This window comes from Lithobates pipiens, unplaced genomic scaffold (assembly GCF_037356315.1).
Source record: "Lithobates pipiens isolate NorthernLeopardFrog02 unplaced genomic scaffold, aLitPip1_a1.2 Scaffold_16, whole genome shotgun sequence".
Classification (NCBI taxonomy): Eukaryota; Metazoa; Chordata; class Amphibia; order Anura; family Ranidae; genus Lithobates; species Lithobates pipiens.
Genome location: NW_027507748.1, coordinates 635,855,893 through 635,870,436, shown reverse-complemented (window position 1 = coordinate 635,870,436; position 14,544 = coordinate 635,855,893). Strand labels below are relative to the sequence as shown.

General features: G+C 41.3%; 1 protein-coding gene across 4 annotated transcripts in view; it reads left to right on the top strand.

Moving 5' to 3' along the window:
- The window catches only part of FAM124A (family with sequence similarity 124 member A), a 178,376-nt gene that overhangs the window by 140,037 nt on the left and 23,795 nt on the right, over positions 1-14,544 (top strand). For all 4 annotated transcript variants that reach the window (XM_077484235.1, XM_077484236.1, XM_077484234.1 and 1 more), the window contains one exon: positions 10,908-11,644. In XM_077484235.1, the coding sequence (XP_077340361.1) occupies positions 10,908-11,644 (737 nt within the window). The remainder of the gene's footprint in view (positions 1-10,907; positions 11,645-14,544) is intronic.

Below are 14,544 nucleotides of genomic sequence, written 5' to 3'. Positions count from 1 at the left end.
AGCACAAGGATGCACTGGGCAAGTGACGCTCACTTCAATCTCGGACCATCCACTAGATACCATTCTAGTTGACAATGAAACAGTCGCCCTGAGGTGAGTAGCATAATAATATTTAATGAGATCCGGGGCCGCCAGACCTCCACAGGAATGGGGGAGCAAACACCACTGAACTGGCAATGCAATGTAACTTAGCGTGCCATATACAATTAAGACAAGATCTTTGTATAGATTTCAGCTGTTTCATTGGAATAGGGACTGGTAGTGTTTCAAATAAATACAAGAGTTTTGGAAGTATAGACATTTTAAGGATGTTGATCTGGCCCAGGAGAGAAAGTGGGGGATGTAAAATGTGATCAACCTCCCTAAAAAGAGGAGGAAAATTAACCTGGTAAAGAGTGGGGTATGAGGAGGTTAGGTGGATCCCCAAATATTTAAGGTATTGAGAACACCAGTGACATGGGAAGTTTTTTTGCAGAATGGCGAGTGTTGGTGGAGGGATATGTAGTGGTCTGTCTTGCATCTGTCTTGCTAGTGTTAATCTTGTATCCCAATAGAAGACCAAAGGTCGTTAATAAGTCGTGCAGATTGGGAAGAGAAGTAAAGGGACTGGTCAATGTCAATAGGATGTTGTCAGCGAATAGATACAGCTATGGCTGGGAATATAGAGCGCGGAGTGCCGCTATGAAGAGGTCTTGTTTAGCAAGTCAATCAGATCAATAGTTCGCCTCGTGTTGTCACCAGCATGTCTAGTAGGCACAAAGGATTTTAGTAAATATTTTGTAGTCAAACTGAATAAAGCTATAGGATGATAATTATCAGGTAGAGAGGGGTCTTACCCAGGTTTTGGGATAACTGTTATGTGAGCATGGAGATATTTTGAGTGTGGAGTGGTACCTTTCATTAAGGAAGTAAAGAGTGATAGTAAATGTGGGCTTAGAATTGGGAGAAAAGTCTTGTAGTATGAATACGGTAATCCATCTGGACCCTGGAGAATTATGAGCTGGTAAGTTTTTTACAACCTTGGCTAATTCTTCTGGGGTAACTGCAACAAAGAAGAAAGGTGGGAAGGGGAAAGCTTAGGTAAACATATGGAGTCAAAGAAAGAGTCAAATTTAGTCTGTGAGCAATGATATTCAGGGTCAGAATTCAAGCAGTTGTACAGGGTATGGTAAAACTCCCAAAGACTTTGGAAATAGTACATGGGCAATACGTGAGAGACCCATTAGGTTGTATGAGAAAATCTGGAGAAGCAAAGGGCCTCGGTTTGAGGTTTATTCACTAGCATTCTATGAGGTTTATTTGAGTACTAAAAATTTAGTTTCGCCCATAAGAGAGATTTAGCAACTTTCTTCATGTCCATAGATTTAATTTGATTATGAAGAAAAGTGACAGTGCGAAGGCGAGCCACTGTGGGGTAAGAAAGCAGTACCTCCTCAGCTTACGTAATTTGGTGAGAAGAGATAATCGCTGAAGAGTTGTCTCCTTTTTCAAACAGGAGCCAGCCGAGATACGTACATTGACTTCGGTAGTAAACTTTGGGGGTTAGTTATGAAAAGCAAATCTACTTTGCACTGCAAGTGCACTTGAAAGTGCACTGAAAGTACACTTGGAAGTGTAGTCGCTCTAAATCTAAGGGGCAGATCTCAAATGAGTGGAAGCTCTGCTGATTTTATCATCCAATCATGTGCAAGCTAAAATTAGTTATTTTTATTTTCCTTGCATGTCCCCCTCGGATCTACAGCGACTTTACTTCCATGCGCGAGCCACGGCTATCACGTCACTCTGCCTGACCAACGCCGGGTCCTAAGACTTGGATGTGGAGACAGGTGGAATGGGTCCGCCTAAAAAACGGACAAGCGCATATTGCTCATGTGAAAGGAAGGGGTGGGACAAATTAAGATGGCGGGGGGGGCGTCCGATTTTATTCTTGCCTAGGGCAGCACGAAACCAAAATACACCACCGCCGCCATCATCGAAAGCCGCGCATGCGCCCCCTGGCATTGAAGGCTTTATGTATCTATGTGTTGTACGTGTTGTCTATATTAACTAGATATATTTTAAACTCCCTCGTTCTACATTAAGAGAGTTTGAGTGGCTGATATGGGCAACACACACTGCAGTTGTCCCCAGGCACTGATGAATGAGGCCCACTGAATCCCATCTCATATATTAACGTGCCTGAGCTAGCCTTACATGTACGAAAAATATTTTCTCAGATGTAGCATATTACGACCCTATTAATAATTGTATGTGTGGGTGGACATTTTCAATGACTATCTGTGTGGCCATTAAAGAGAACCCCCAGTTATATGACACACAGAATTGCTACCCAAGCTATTTTGTAACTTATTATTATTAAATATGTGACCTTAGTCATGGTATTCAGTTTGTAGAAGAGATTGCCCAGAATTCCTATCCCTCTGCTCCTGCAGTTGGGGCCCCACTATTCTTGAAAGTCTTAAAAGAAGTTGAGGCCAAATGTTAGGTTTCTATACAATTTTTTTTTCACTGGGGAGATGCTTGCAAATAGTACTGCAAACCTTAAAGAGGAACCAAAATTCAAAAATTGCTAGTGTGTTGGGTTTTCTGGTAGAAGGGCAATTGTATGTCCCTGCTGTCACCAAGTTCCTTCATTCATGTGCCAGTAAATTTTATTTTAATTGTCCACAGCCTGTGGCGCATGGGCAGTGCCGTGTGCTGAGAATTTAGCCCAAGTTGTGGGATAATGTAACACCAGAGCTCATGTGCAGGATTTACTTTATCAGTGGTCACCCAGTGTCCAAAGAAAAAAAGATTTCAGTTCTGTAAAAAAATACTCAAAAGAGAAGAATTAGGACCTACAAACCCACTGATCCAGAATCAGCAGTAATTTATGCAACCAACTAACAATAACAAAAGAGAGACCCAAAATGACCCATACAAATTGTATGGAAGGTATTCCACTTACCACTTAGCTGTAATAAAACAGGGCTTGCAGAGTCTTGTGTCTTTTATTGGTGGCAGTAATACCAACAATAATTGAATTACTGCCTGCCACTTCTGCAGCAGCATGTTGGGCTGGCCAACCAACCAATTATGTGGCTGGTCTGCAAGCACTGAGCATACAAAGTTCAGTTCCTGCTTTGGGCTGAACCTCATTCCCATCCCCAACTATCCATGTTCATGCAATAGGAAACAAGTGTTCATAAAAATAAAATTCCTGGTCTTTAGCTTGGGAAACAGTATTCCCCTGAAAAAGATTGGGCAGGGGCATCACATGGAGGTCACAGGCAACATTTGAAATAAACTGGATCATCTCTCTTATATCTATGTGTTATAGATAGGTTCTCGAAATTAGATAATTAAACTTAAGCCCTGTACACACAGCCTGGATGGTATTGGCCAGTTCAAAAGAAGCCGGCTGACATTCGGCCCATGTGTATGGATAAGTCCAGCCTGGAGGGGCACGCTACCCTCCTAGGCAAAGCTGCTGTTATGTCTGCTGTTGTGAGGCTTCAGGTGGGCGACCTGAGGGCCTGGATGCTGAGACCCTGGAACTAAAGAAAGCTGACTTGAGCGGAGGCTGTCCACAGAAGATATGGTCTGGTATCACCAGAGTAAGCTGTCACTCTGAAGTTAGAAGGAGTCAGTGAGCTGTTCTTGGGCTTTGTGTGAGTACAGATGCTTATGAGATCTTGGGGACTTTTGTGCTTTTGCCACCCCTCTGGAGCTAGAGAAAGTCAGCTGTGGGTCTATCTTAACCACTTGCTTACTGGGCACTTAAACCCCCTTCCTGCCCAGGCCAATTTTCAGCTTTCAGCGCTGCCACTCTTTGAATGACAATTGCATGGTCATGCAACACTGTACCCAAAAAGAAAAGCTTTCTTTTGGTGGTATTTAATCACTGCTAAAAAGCGGAAAAAAAAAAGACTAAACATTTTCAAAAACAAAAGTTTTATAGTTTGTTATAAAAGTTTGAAAACAGGTAATATTTCTCATTGATGTGCGCTGATGAGGCTGCACTGATGGGCACTGATAAGGAGTCACTGGTGGGCACTGATGAGGTGCACTGATGGGTGGCACTGAAGGGCATTGACAGGTGGCACTGAAGGGCACTGATAGGTGGCAGTGATGGGCACTGATGGGTGGCACTGATGGGTACTGCTAGTTGACACTGATAGGCAGCACTGATAGGTGGCACTGAAGGACACTGATAGGTGGCGCTGATGATAAATCATGATGGGCACTGATTGGCAACACTGATGGGCATAGATAGGTGGCACAGGTGGGCATTGATAAGTAGCACAGGTGGGCACTGATTTGCAGCATTGCTATGCACTGGCTGGCAGGTGGCACTGGTGGGCACTGGCAGGCAGCACTAGTGGGCGCAGATACTTAGTTGATATTTCACCTTCTTTGGGACCGCTGTCCCTCTGACACAAGCCGGTGGCCGTGGTAATTGGTCAGTGCGAGCAGGAAAAAAGGCGATTGCCGTTCTTCTGCTTACATTAAGTAATCAGCTGTCATTGGCTGACAGCTGATCATGTGGAAAGGGCCGGTATCGGCCCCTTACTCCTATCTGTGATCAGCCGAGTCTCATTGACTCTGTGATCACAGAGCACGCCCCGCAGGCGGCGCGCAGGCAGCTCATGCACAGGAGGACATCTATTGATGGCTTCCCGGCAATTATGGTCCACGCTGTAGCTGTCATTTGGCTATAGCACGGGCGCCGCGAGAAGGTTAAAGCTGAAGTGAACTGTTTGCTGCAAACACTGACTTTCATATAGCTTGTCCTGCAGAAGTCCCCAAGTGTACATAGTGCTTGTTTTTACAGTATCCCAACAAATTCCCTCAACCCTATCCAAGTTCTCAAAAAATGAAGAAAAAAAAACAACACCCCTAGACTGGTCATTGATGAAACATGTGAATGAGCCTGTGTGCCTGGATGTGGGCCGAAGATTATGGGGAAGACATGGACAGTAATCCTGCGGCTCCTACAGGAGTAGCACTAAATATGTGTGTCTTTACACTTGCACTTTTGCCTATCTTGCCATTATTTGTATAACTGTAATTAGAAGTCAGAAGCAAAGTTTTTGTATCAAGGAAATGCGCAATGAAAAGTTTAACTGTAATCAGGCAGAAACCCTGATGTGAACAGATTTCAAAGCTTTCGGAACTACCCCAAATAAGTAAACATCCAGAATGCAAGGACGTGAATAGTCGGCTCTGCCCCTTCATCACGACTTGCACACCAAGAGAACAAAGCTTAGAAAAGTCACTTAATTGCAGGTAGGAAAACAAGAGAAGTGGCTGTGATGATGTGAAGTGTACAGTGCTCTACTTAACGAGCTGATTAGCTATGCTGCTCTTTATTCTTGGCACCAAGCTCAGTTTTGGCAGGGCCCAACAAAAGCAGATTTTCTGTGCTGTCTATGTAACTCTAGCTTCTAATGATGGCTTTGTACAGTCCCACGGTGGTCTTCTGAAGCTATTTGTTTTACCATCTAGCCCGATGACACATTCAGATGTTCCCTCAGAATACTAATGTCTCTGACCGATTTCACAAAGCATTCGTTTTTTATCCTACTTCATACTATTAAACAGCCCGGGGCAGATCACACTGAGACACCGAGAAAGTGAGATGACAGGGTGAAAATACCATAAGAGCTCACATTATGAGGCTTGTCTGTGCCAATTACATCTCAATCCTCTCCTGATGTCACTCAAACTGACCGAATGTTATACAGATTGCTGTCTCTTTATTTTTAATCAGGAAAGATAAAAGCTCTATTTGGAAAATAGGTGGACTGACAAAAAAAAATCAGCACCCCCAATGATGTTCATTTATTAGAACAAAGATAAATTCCCATGATAACTTCATAGATGAGGAGATGCAGCAAATGTGCAACTTCTTTTTCCAATCAGTGCAAAACTCTACAATCAGATAATGGTTGGGAGGGGGGTCATACATTTCCAATATGTTGGCTGAGTATCTGCAAATCCGGTCTGAAATGATCTTTTATGTATGATTATTATTATATGTAGAAGTGGGGGTATATTAAAGCCCAGTTGCAGTTTAGACATGTAGTGGTTGGGTGTGGAAGACATGAATTGGGCTTTAAATCATTTAATTGCTTGATTATTAGGTGTGGTATTCATTTCTGTTTAGTTCAGTCACATACCAAACACTATTATTGTTCTTCTGAGGCTTTGCAGGTCTGATAGGTATTAGAAATGTTTGCTACATGCTCAGAAAAATTGTCTCTTTTGCAATAAAGGATTCTTACCTGCCTATCTGCAGTCTTCTTCACAATGTAAACTGAGGTGCACCTAAGCAGCTCAGTGTAAAATTTTGATATATAATGGGATGAATTCATTTCTGCGCATGTGCAAGGATTATGTTCTCCCTAAACGGCCAGTCAAGGTTGCCAAAAACCTTGGCTTGAGGTTGTTGCATCATTGGAGAGGAGGTGCGTATAGTTCCACTTTAACAGAAGAACAGTATTTAACCACTTCATCCCCAAAAGGTTTTACCCCCCGTAATGACCAGGCCATTTTTTTGCAATACAGCACTGCATTACTTTAACTGACCATTGTGTGGCCGTGTGACATTGCACCCAAATTAAATTGATGTCTTTTTTCCCCCACAAATAGAGATTTCTTTTGGTGGTATTTGTTCACCTCTGCGGTTTTTAATTTTTGTGCTATAAATAAAAAAAGTGAAAATTTTGAAAAAAAAAAATCTTTTTTACTTTCTGCTAAAACATACCCAATAAAAAAAATGTATAAAAATCAAATGTCTTCACGAATTTAGGCCAGTATGTATTCTGCTACATATTTTTGGTAAAAAAATCCCAATAAGCGTACATTGTTTGGTTTGCACAAAAGTTATAGCATCTACAAACTATGGGATATATTTATGGCATTTTTATTGCAGGAAAATCGGAAATCTAACTGACACTTTTTACACTTTTTTGGGGAACCAGTGACATTATTACAGGGATCAGTGCTAAAAATATGCACTGTTACTGTGCTAATGACACTGGCAGGCAAGGGTTAAGTGTGTCCCTAGGAGGTGCTTTCTAACTGTGTGGGGAACGGTCTGGCTAGATGACAGAAATCAATGTTCCTGCTTAGCAGGAACACAAGATCTCTATCTTTTTCCCTGTCAGAATGGCAATCTACCTTTTTACATAGGCAGATCATTGCTCTGCCTCTCTAGGAAGCCATCGTGGGAGGCTGGCAGACATCGGCAGTAGGCGGTCTTTAAGTGATTAAAAGAGAAGTATGGCTTGAGCTTTTTTGGTCATACTTCTCTGGTGGGTCACAGAAGTGTACTTACTTGTGCTCTCCTGTGACCCGGAATCAGCCAACAGTGGGCTAAAACCATCTGTGGTTGATGTCACAGAGCCGCTCTAGGCTCTGGAAGCATCCCAACAATATTGTCATGATCCAACCAGATGCCTGATCTGCAGCTGGCTCAGCGCATGGCTGACAGCCGCTCCCTCCCCCTCCCCAGCCTGGTGCTTCAGTGTGTGCTGGAGGGGAGGAGCAGAGAGCAGTAACTTACAGTCACTTCTCTCTGCTCAGAGCTGACTGAGAACTGAGAGATCAGTAGTCATATGATCACTCGGTCTTAGAGCCAGAGGCGGATAACTGCAGCATGAGACCAATTCTGCAGCATGGAGGTGAGTATATATGTTTGGTTTTTTACACATCTCAAATTTCTCCTTTAACAGAAAGGAGTTTGATGCTAGTCAAAGAGACAACTTTTATTTCTATAGAGTGACCACTGGGGTGATCATGTCTTTTGGACTACAGCTTATACAGTGGGGAAAATAATTATTTGATCCCCGGCAGATTTTGTACATTTTCCCACTTGCATACAATGAAGGGTATATAATTTTTACCATAGGTGTATTTTAAATGATAGAGACAAAATGTCAACCAAAAACCCAGAAAAAACACATGATACAAATTTTATAAATTAAGTGCAGTTCAGTGAGTAAAATAAGTATTTGATCCCCAAGCAAAACATAACTTAGGCAAGCACAGAGGTAAGATGTTTCTTGTAGTTGGTTACCAGATTTGCACACATCTAAAAAGGGATTTTGGTACACTCTTCTTTACAGATCTTCTCTAAATTTTCTTGGCTGTCAATTGGTCTATAGGATTAAAGGTCTGGACACTGGCTAGGTTGGAAGACCCGTCCACAACCCATCTTCAGTTTTCTGGCTGAGGGAAGAAGGTTTTCATCCAAGATTTTACAATACATAGCCCCATCCATTGGCCTCTCAATGCAGCAAAGTCAGCCTGTACCTTTAGCAGAGAAATAGCCCCAAAGCATAATGTTTCCACCTCCGTGCTTCACTGTAGGGAAAGTAGCATTTCTGTCTTTGCAGATGACACCAAGCTATGCAGTGGAATAATGTCCTTACAGGATGTCTCCAATTTACAAGCCAACCTCAATGCTCTGTCTAATTGGGCGACTATGTGGCAGATGATGTTTAATGTTGATAAATGTAAAGTTATGCACTTGGGGGATAAGAATATGCATGCATCATACATGCTAGGGGGGAGTACAACTGGGGGAATCCATAGTGCAGAAGGATCTGGGGGTTTTGGTAGATCATAAGCTCAATAATAGCATGCAATGCCAAGCTGCGGTTTCCAAAGCGAGCAAAGTCCTTTCCTGTATTAAGAGAGGTATGTACTCCAGAGAGAGAGATATAATTTTGCCCCTGTTCAAATCATTAGTAAGACCTCCTCTGGAATATGCAGTTCAATTTTGGGCACCAGTTCTCAAAAAGGATATCGGGGAACTGGAGAAAGTGCAGAGAAGGGCAACCAAACTGATAAGAGGCATGGAGGAACTCAGCTATGAGGAAAGATTAGAGGAACTGAATTTATTCACTCTCGATAAGAGGAGATTAAGGGGGATATGATCAACATGTACAAATATATAAGAGGTCCATATAGTGAACTTGGTGTCGAGTTATTCACTTTACAGTCAACAAAGAGGACAAGGGGGCACTCTTTATGTCTAGAGGAAAAGAGATTCCATCTCCAAATACGGAAAGGTTTCTTCACACTAAGAGCTGTGAAAATGTGGAATAGACTTCCTGCAGAGGTGGTTCTGGCCAGCTCAGTGGATTGCTTTAAGAAGGGCCTGGATTATTTCCTAAGTGTACATAATATAACTGGGTACTAACATTTATAGGTAAATTTGATCTGGGGAAAATCTGATTGCCTCTCTCCCATGCTTTAGCAAATTGGATCATGCTCTGCTGGATTTTTTTGCCTTCCTCTGGATCAACTGTGGGTATAGAATTGGGTATATGGGATTGTATGATATTATTATTATTTTTTATTTATTTTTTTGTGGTTGAACTGGATGGACGTGTGTCTTTTTTTCAACCTAACTATGTAACTATGTGTTCTTAGGGTCATAGCCAGCATTTTTCTTCCTCCAAACACAGCGAGTCAAGTTAATGTCTCAATTTTGGTCTCATCTGACCACAGCCCTTGATGCCAATCCTTCTCTGAATCATTTAGATGTTCATTGTCAAACTTCAGATTGGCTTGTGCATGTGCCTTCTTGAGGAGGGGGACCTTGTGGAGGATTTCAATCCATAGCGGCGTATTGTGTTACCAATGGTTTGTTTGGTGACTGTGGTCCTAACTGCCTTGAGATCATTCACAAGCTCCTCCCGTGTAATTCTGGGTTGATCCCTCGCTTTTCTCATGATCATCCTTACCCCAAGAGGCGAAATCTTGCATGGAGCTCCAGACCGAGGATGACTGATGGTTATTTAGTATTTCTTCCATTTGCAAATAATCGCTCCAAAAGTTGTCTCCTTCTCACCAAGCTTCTCGTTGACAGTCTTGTAGCCCATTCCAGTCATGTGCAGGTCTACAATCTTATCCCTGATGTCCTTTGACAGCTCTTTGGTCTTGCCCATGATGGTGGGTTTGAATGGAAGAAAGAGATTCTGTTGACAGGTGCCTTTTGTACACATAACAAGTTGTCGTTACAAACACATTCTTAAACTGACAGGACTAATCTGTGTATCACATGAGCACATACTGTAGCCAGTCAGAATTATTGTTGGTTGGTAGGGGGTTAAATACTTATTTTACTTGAATTTATAACTTCTGTATCATGTGTTTATTTTTTTTCTGGATATTTGGTTGATATTCTGTCTCTATCTTTTAAAATACACATATGATAAAAATTATAGTTCCTTCATTTCTTTGTAAATAGGCAAACTTGCAAAATTTGCCGGGGATCAAATAATTATTTTCCCCACTGTATCTACAGCCATAAAGTGGATAAATGCTAGTACATTTGTTTTCAAGTGTATGTAAAACCTAACAATGAATTTCCTATATTTTATCTGTTTTATTTGATTAATATACCATTGAAAGCATGTTGTATCTGTGTTAAATGCATAAAATACTTGTTGATCTTGGCAGAAATCCATTGCTGTAGTGTGCGGTCTGATCTCAACTAGTGTTATCAGGAAGTGAGTTGGGGCTACAGAATATCTCCCTTCTATTTTAATGAAAGGAAAGGGAGAGGTATTCTGTAGTCCTAACGCACTTGCTGATAGCATTGTTTGAGATAAAACTGCAGCGTGCTCCATAGATAAAGTACAGTGAGTAGGCATTTTTACCCTAGGACAAGAAGTGTGTTTTTGAAAGGCTACAAATAAAAGGGAAATAAATGAAAAATAAAGGAAAAAAGGGCGGAAAAAAATATAAAGGAATGCAGCCACCATTTCTAAAGATTGGTGAGCTGTAATATAATTTATTTGTTTATTTAAATTTGTATTAGGGGGGCTAGATATACTTTAAGGGCAAGACTTCAATCTTTAAATGTTACTCTGGAAGACAAGTCGCTAACATTTTGTTATTTATCTTAATAGGTGAGCTGTCAGTAGATGATTTGCAAGACCCTTTCCTTGTCAGTATCCATATTATTACAGACCCCGGAGAATCAAAATGTCTCCAGGATGCCATTGATAAACTCTTGGCGTGGATTCATCCTGATTTGCAGTTGTTTCGTGTTTCAGAAAGAAGGATTTCCAAGAAGAGGAAGCTGAATAAGGGCTTCTCGTGCCAGCCTGCCCTTGCTGTGATATTATTTTTACAAGAGGAATATGGAGAAGAGCAAATCTTACATCTTCATGATTGCTTTAAAAAACCACCCTGGCAGTTCCATCACACAGAGAGAGTCCATGGCAGATTTTTACCTTACATGCCATGCAACCAAGACTTTTTCACTCTGGCATACGGCACCCCACTGTGGGCCATCAGACAGGTGCATTATGGGAAAGAGATCATCCGCTTCACTATCTATTGCAGCTATGAAAACTTTGCAGACATGATGAAAATGTATGAGCTGATCCTGAAAAAGTCTGTGTGGAAGAAGAAAGCAGATTTTTGTGTATTTCCAATCTACTCCAATATGGACATTGATATTGAATTTTCTTTAAAAAGACTTCTCAAGGGACAAACGCTGGTGCCTTTAGAGTCTTCGTTGTTGGAGTTCAGAGTAAAAGACTTTGGACAATTGATTCCTCTCTTGCCCAATCAGTGCAGCCCAATCAGCGAAGGCAGATGGCAAACTGAAGATCACGATGGCAATAAAATACTTTTACAGGTAAATATCAATGTAGACTTGTTGAATGGGAAGATGCATCTTATTTCACGAGACAAGATTGATGAGATACTGGATAGTCATCAGCATTCACTCTGATGTTGGAGCACTAATGTCTGGCAGATAGAAGCACGTGAAATTAAAGCAAACTTGAGTGGAGAGAAATCTGAATTATGCCATGTTCATCTTCTTTTAAAAATGCTAATTGACTGGCTATAATTTTTTTAGAACTTTATAAGCCACTGATTATTTAAATTCTGGTTTCATTTTCTGCATCCCTATTTCAGACAAGTGGTTCAGAATGTGTTGAAGTCAGGAATTTTGTCCAGACATCCAGCATTTTTATAAGGAGGTCAGTAATGGCAGCACAGGTTTTTCCTTTAATGATCCTTCCACATAAAATTATACATAAACAAGGATAAGGACTGCAATGCCAGGATTTGCCCCAGGCATTGCTTTGTGAATGGCCAAGTAGGAAGGGAGAGTTGGAAACACGACTGCAGTGTTGCATCTATAAGCCCTGTGCTTATATCCGAGAGGCCTGGAAATACAGTGGAAGTTTTCCTCCCCCAGTATATACATGAGCCTATTATCCTAATGTAGAAGAAAACCTATATGATGGGGGTTGCTTTTAAGGGAAAGGATAGTATAACTACTAAAACCCGTGGTAAAAAATGAGATTTATTTATTGTCTGTCTTCCATTGGGTGGATTTTCTGGTGAGAGATATTCTGTCTGTGGCCTATCAGGTAGATTTTCTTTCTTTGCCTGTCCTGGAGACAAGGCAAGGTTCTTATCACCAAAACCAGTGTCTCCATTTGAAAATGTCCATTCGACTCCTGTTTCCGGGAACAACTCAGACGTCTTCTGATGGATGTTTTACATAGCTACAAAAAAGGTGATGCATGTTCCATCAAGTTTAGCTTCTTAGAGTCTTTGTCTCCTGTCCCCTATACCACCCTTTATTTAAACTTAGAAATGTTGTCAAATAATACCCTGGAACCTCCAGCCTCGATACAGGTAATAGAGAAAACTTTGCATTGCAGACCTTTTTTTTCTTTCTTGGATGTCAAACTTGAGACAGGAGAAGAATTATATGGATTAAAGTTATATCTGGAGCAGAAGTTAACGGAACATCAGGGGTGTCTACCCTAATTTGTTCCTGCCTGAATTTACTGCTGCTAAGCTGTATCCTTCACCCCATGTTCTAGTAACAGAGGGAGTTTCGATATTAAAGTCTTTCCTTTGGCAGCATGGTGGAACATGGTACACATTAGAATATAACCCATCCTTCATTGTGCTTGTAGCCTTTGGTAGCTGGGCCTGATTGGTGCTTTACACAACATTTCCATGCTTACATGGTTGTCAAATCTTCTTTGACATGAAGCAGCAAGACTTTCAAAGCATATCTAAACCCCAAAGTAAAAAGTTTATATATTGCTCTTTCTCCATCAAAGAAGGTGGATGGTGGAATCCCTCTCACTGGGAGATTGTATTCTGACAGCAGGACCCACTGCTGTTAGAATACAGTGATCAGTAGCTGTAGCCCCTTATCGATAATGATCAATCAGTCGACTTCTATTGAGCAGGGACAGTCACAAACTGATCAGAAATCAGCAGATTGCTGCTGAACCAACTGAATCAGTATGTTGCCAGCTTAAAGTGAAACTTTATCAGAAAATGTAGTCCTGCTAGATGACTTCAGGCTGGCACCTTTTTCAGGTATATAAAACATTAAAAATAGTTGTCTGTACTGTTTATAATCTAGTAATACACTATCTCACCCTGCTCTGCACATGCTGAGTTGCTCTCTATTTTTAGGCACTGTGCCAAACTTGTAGAAACTGATCTTATGACAGCATAAAGATTTCCTGCTGTTCAGGGGTTGTAGGCTTCAACAAAATGGCAGCCTCCAGCAAGCAGAAACAGGAGCAATGCTGTAAGCAATTTACAGCACACACTAACTTTAATAGCATAATTATTAATGTGGAGTGTATGTTTCTTGCTAAAGAAATAGGATTTTTACAACAGCTTACCTGTAAAATCCTTTTCTTTGAAGTACATCACGGGACACAGAGCCATAGTAGTTACTATGTGGGTTATAGGACACCTTCAGGTGATGGACACTGGCACACCCCAAGACAGGAAGTCCACTCCCTATATAACCCCTCCCACTACTGGGAGTACCTCAGTTTTTGTAGCAAAGCAATACATGTGTATACCAGAAAGAAGGGAGGGACCTCTGTGTTCCGCAATGTACTTCAAAGAAAAGGATTTTACAGGTAAACTGTTATAAAAATCCTATTTTCTTAATCGTACATCACGGGACACAGAGCCATAGTAGTTACTAGGTGGGATGTCCCAGAGCAATGCCAACTGAAGAGAGGGAAACACAACAAAATTAGGGCACCATGACATCAGAGGGCTTATACTGCTGCTTGCAGCACACTGCACCCAAAGCCGATATCCTCATGACCTTTTAAATATACTTGATAGAATCTGGTAAATGTATGGACAGAAGACCAAGTTGCGGCCTTGCAGATTTGAGCCATGGAAGCTTGGTGATGCACTGCCCAGGAAGCACTAACAGCCCTGGTAGAGTGCACTTTAATTTGAAAAGTTGGAATTTTCCTTTTTAAACCATAAGCTTGAACAATTACTTGTCAATGCATTTAGAAATAGTAGATTTTGATTCTGGCTGTCCTCTTTTAGGACCTTCAGCCAAATCTGAGCAGTTGCTTTCAAATAGACTTTGACAGCTCTCACGACATCAAGAGAATGTAGAGATTTTTCTTCTGCAGAACAGGGTTCTGGGAAAAAGGAAGGCAGGACAATATCCTGGTTTAGATGAAAACCTGATACTACTTTCGGTAGAAAATTAGGATGAGGATGCAATACTACCTA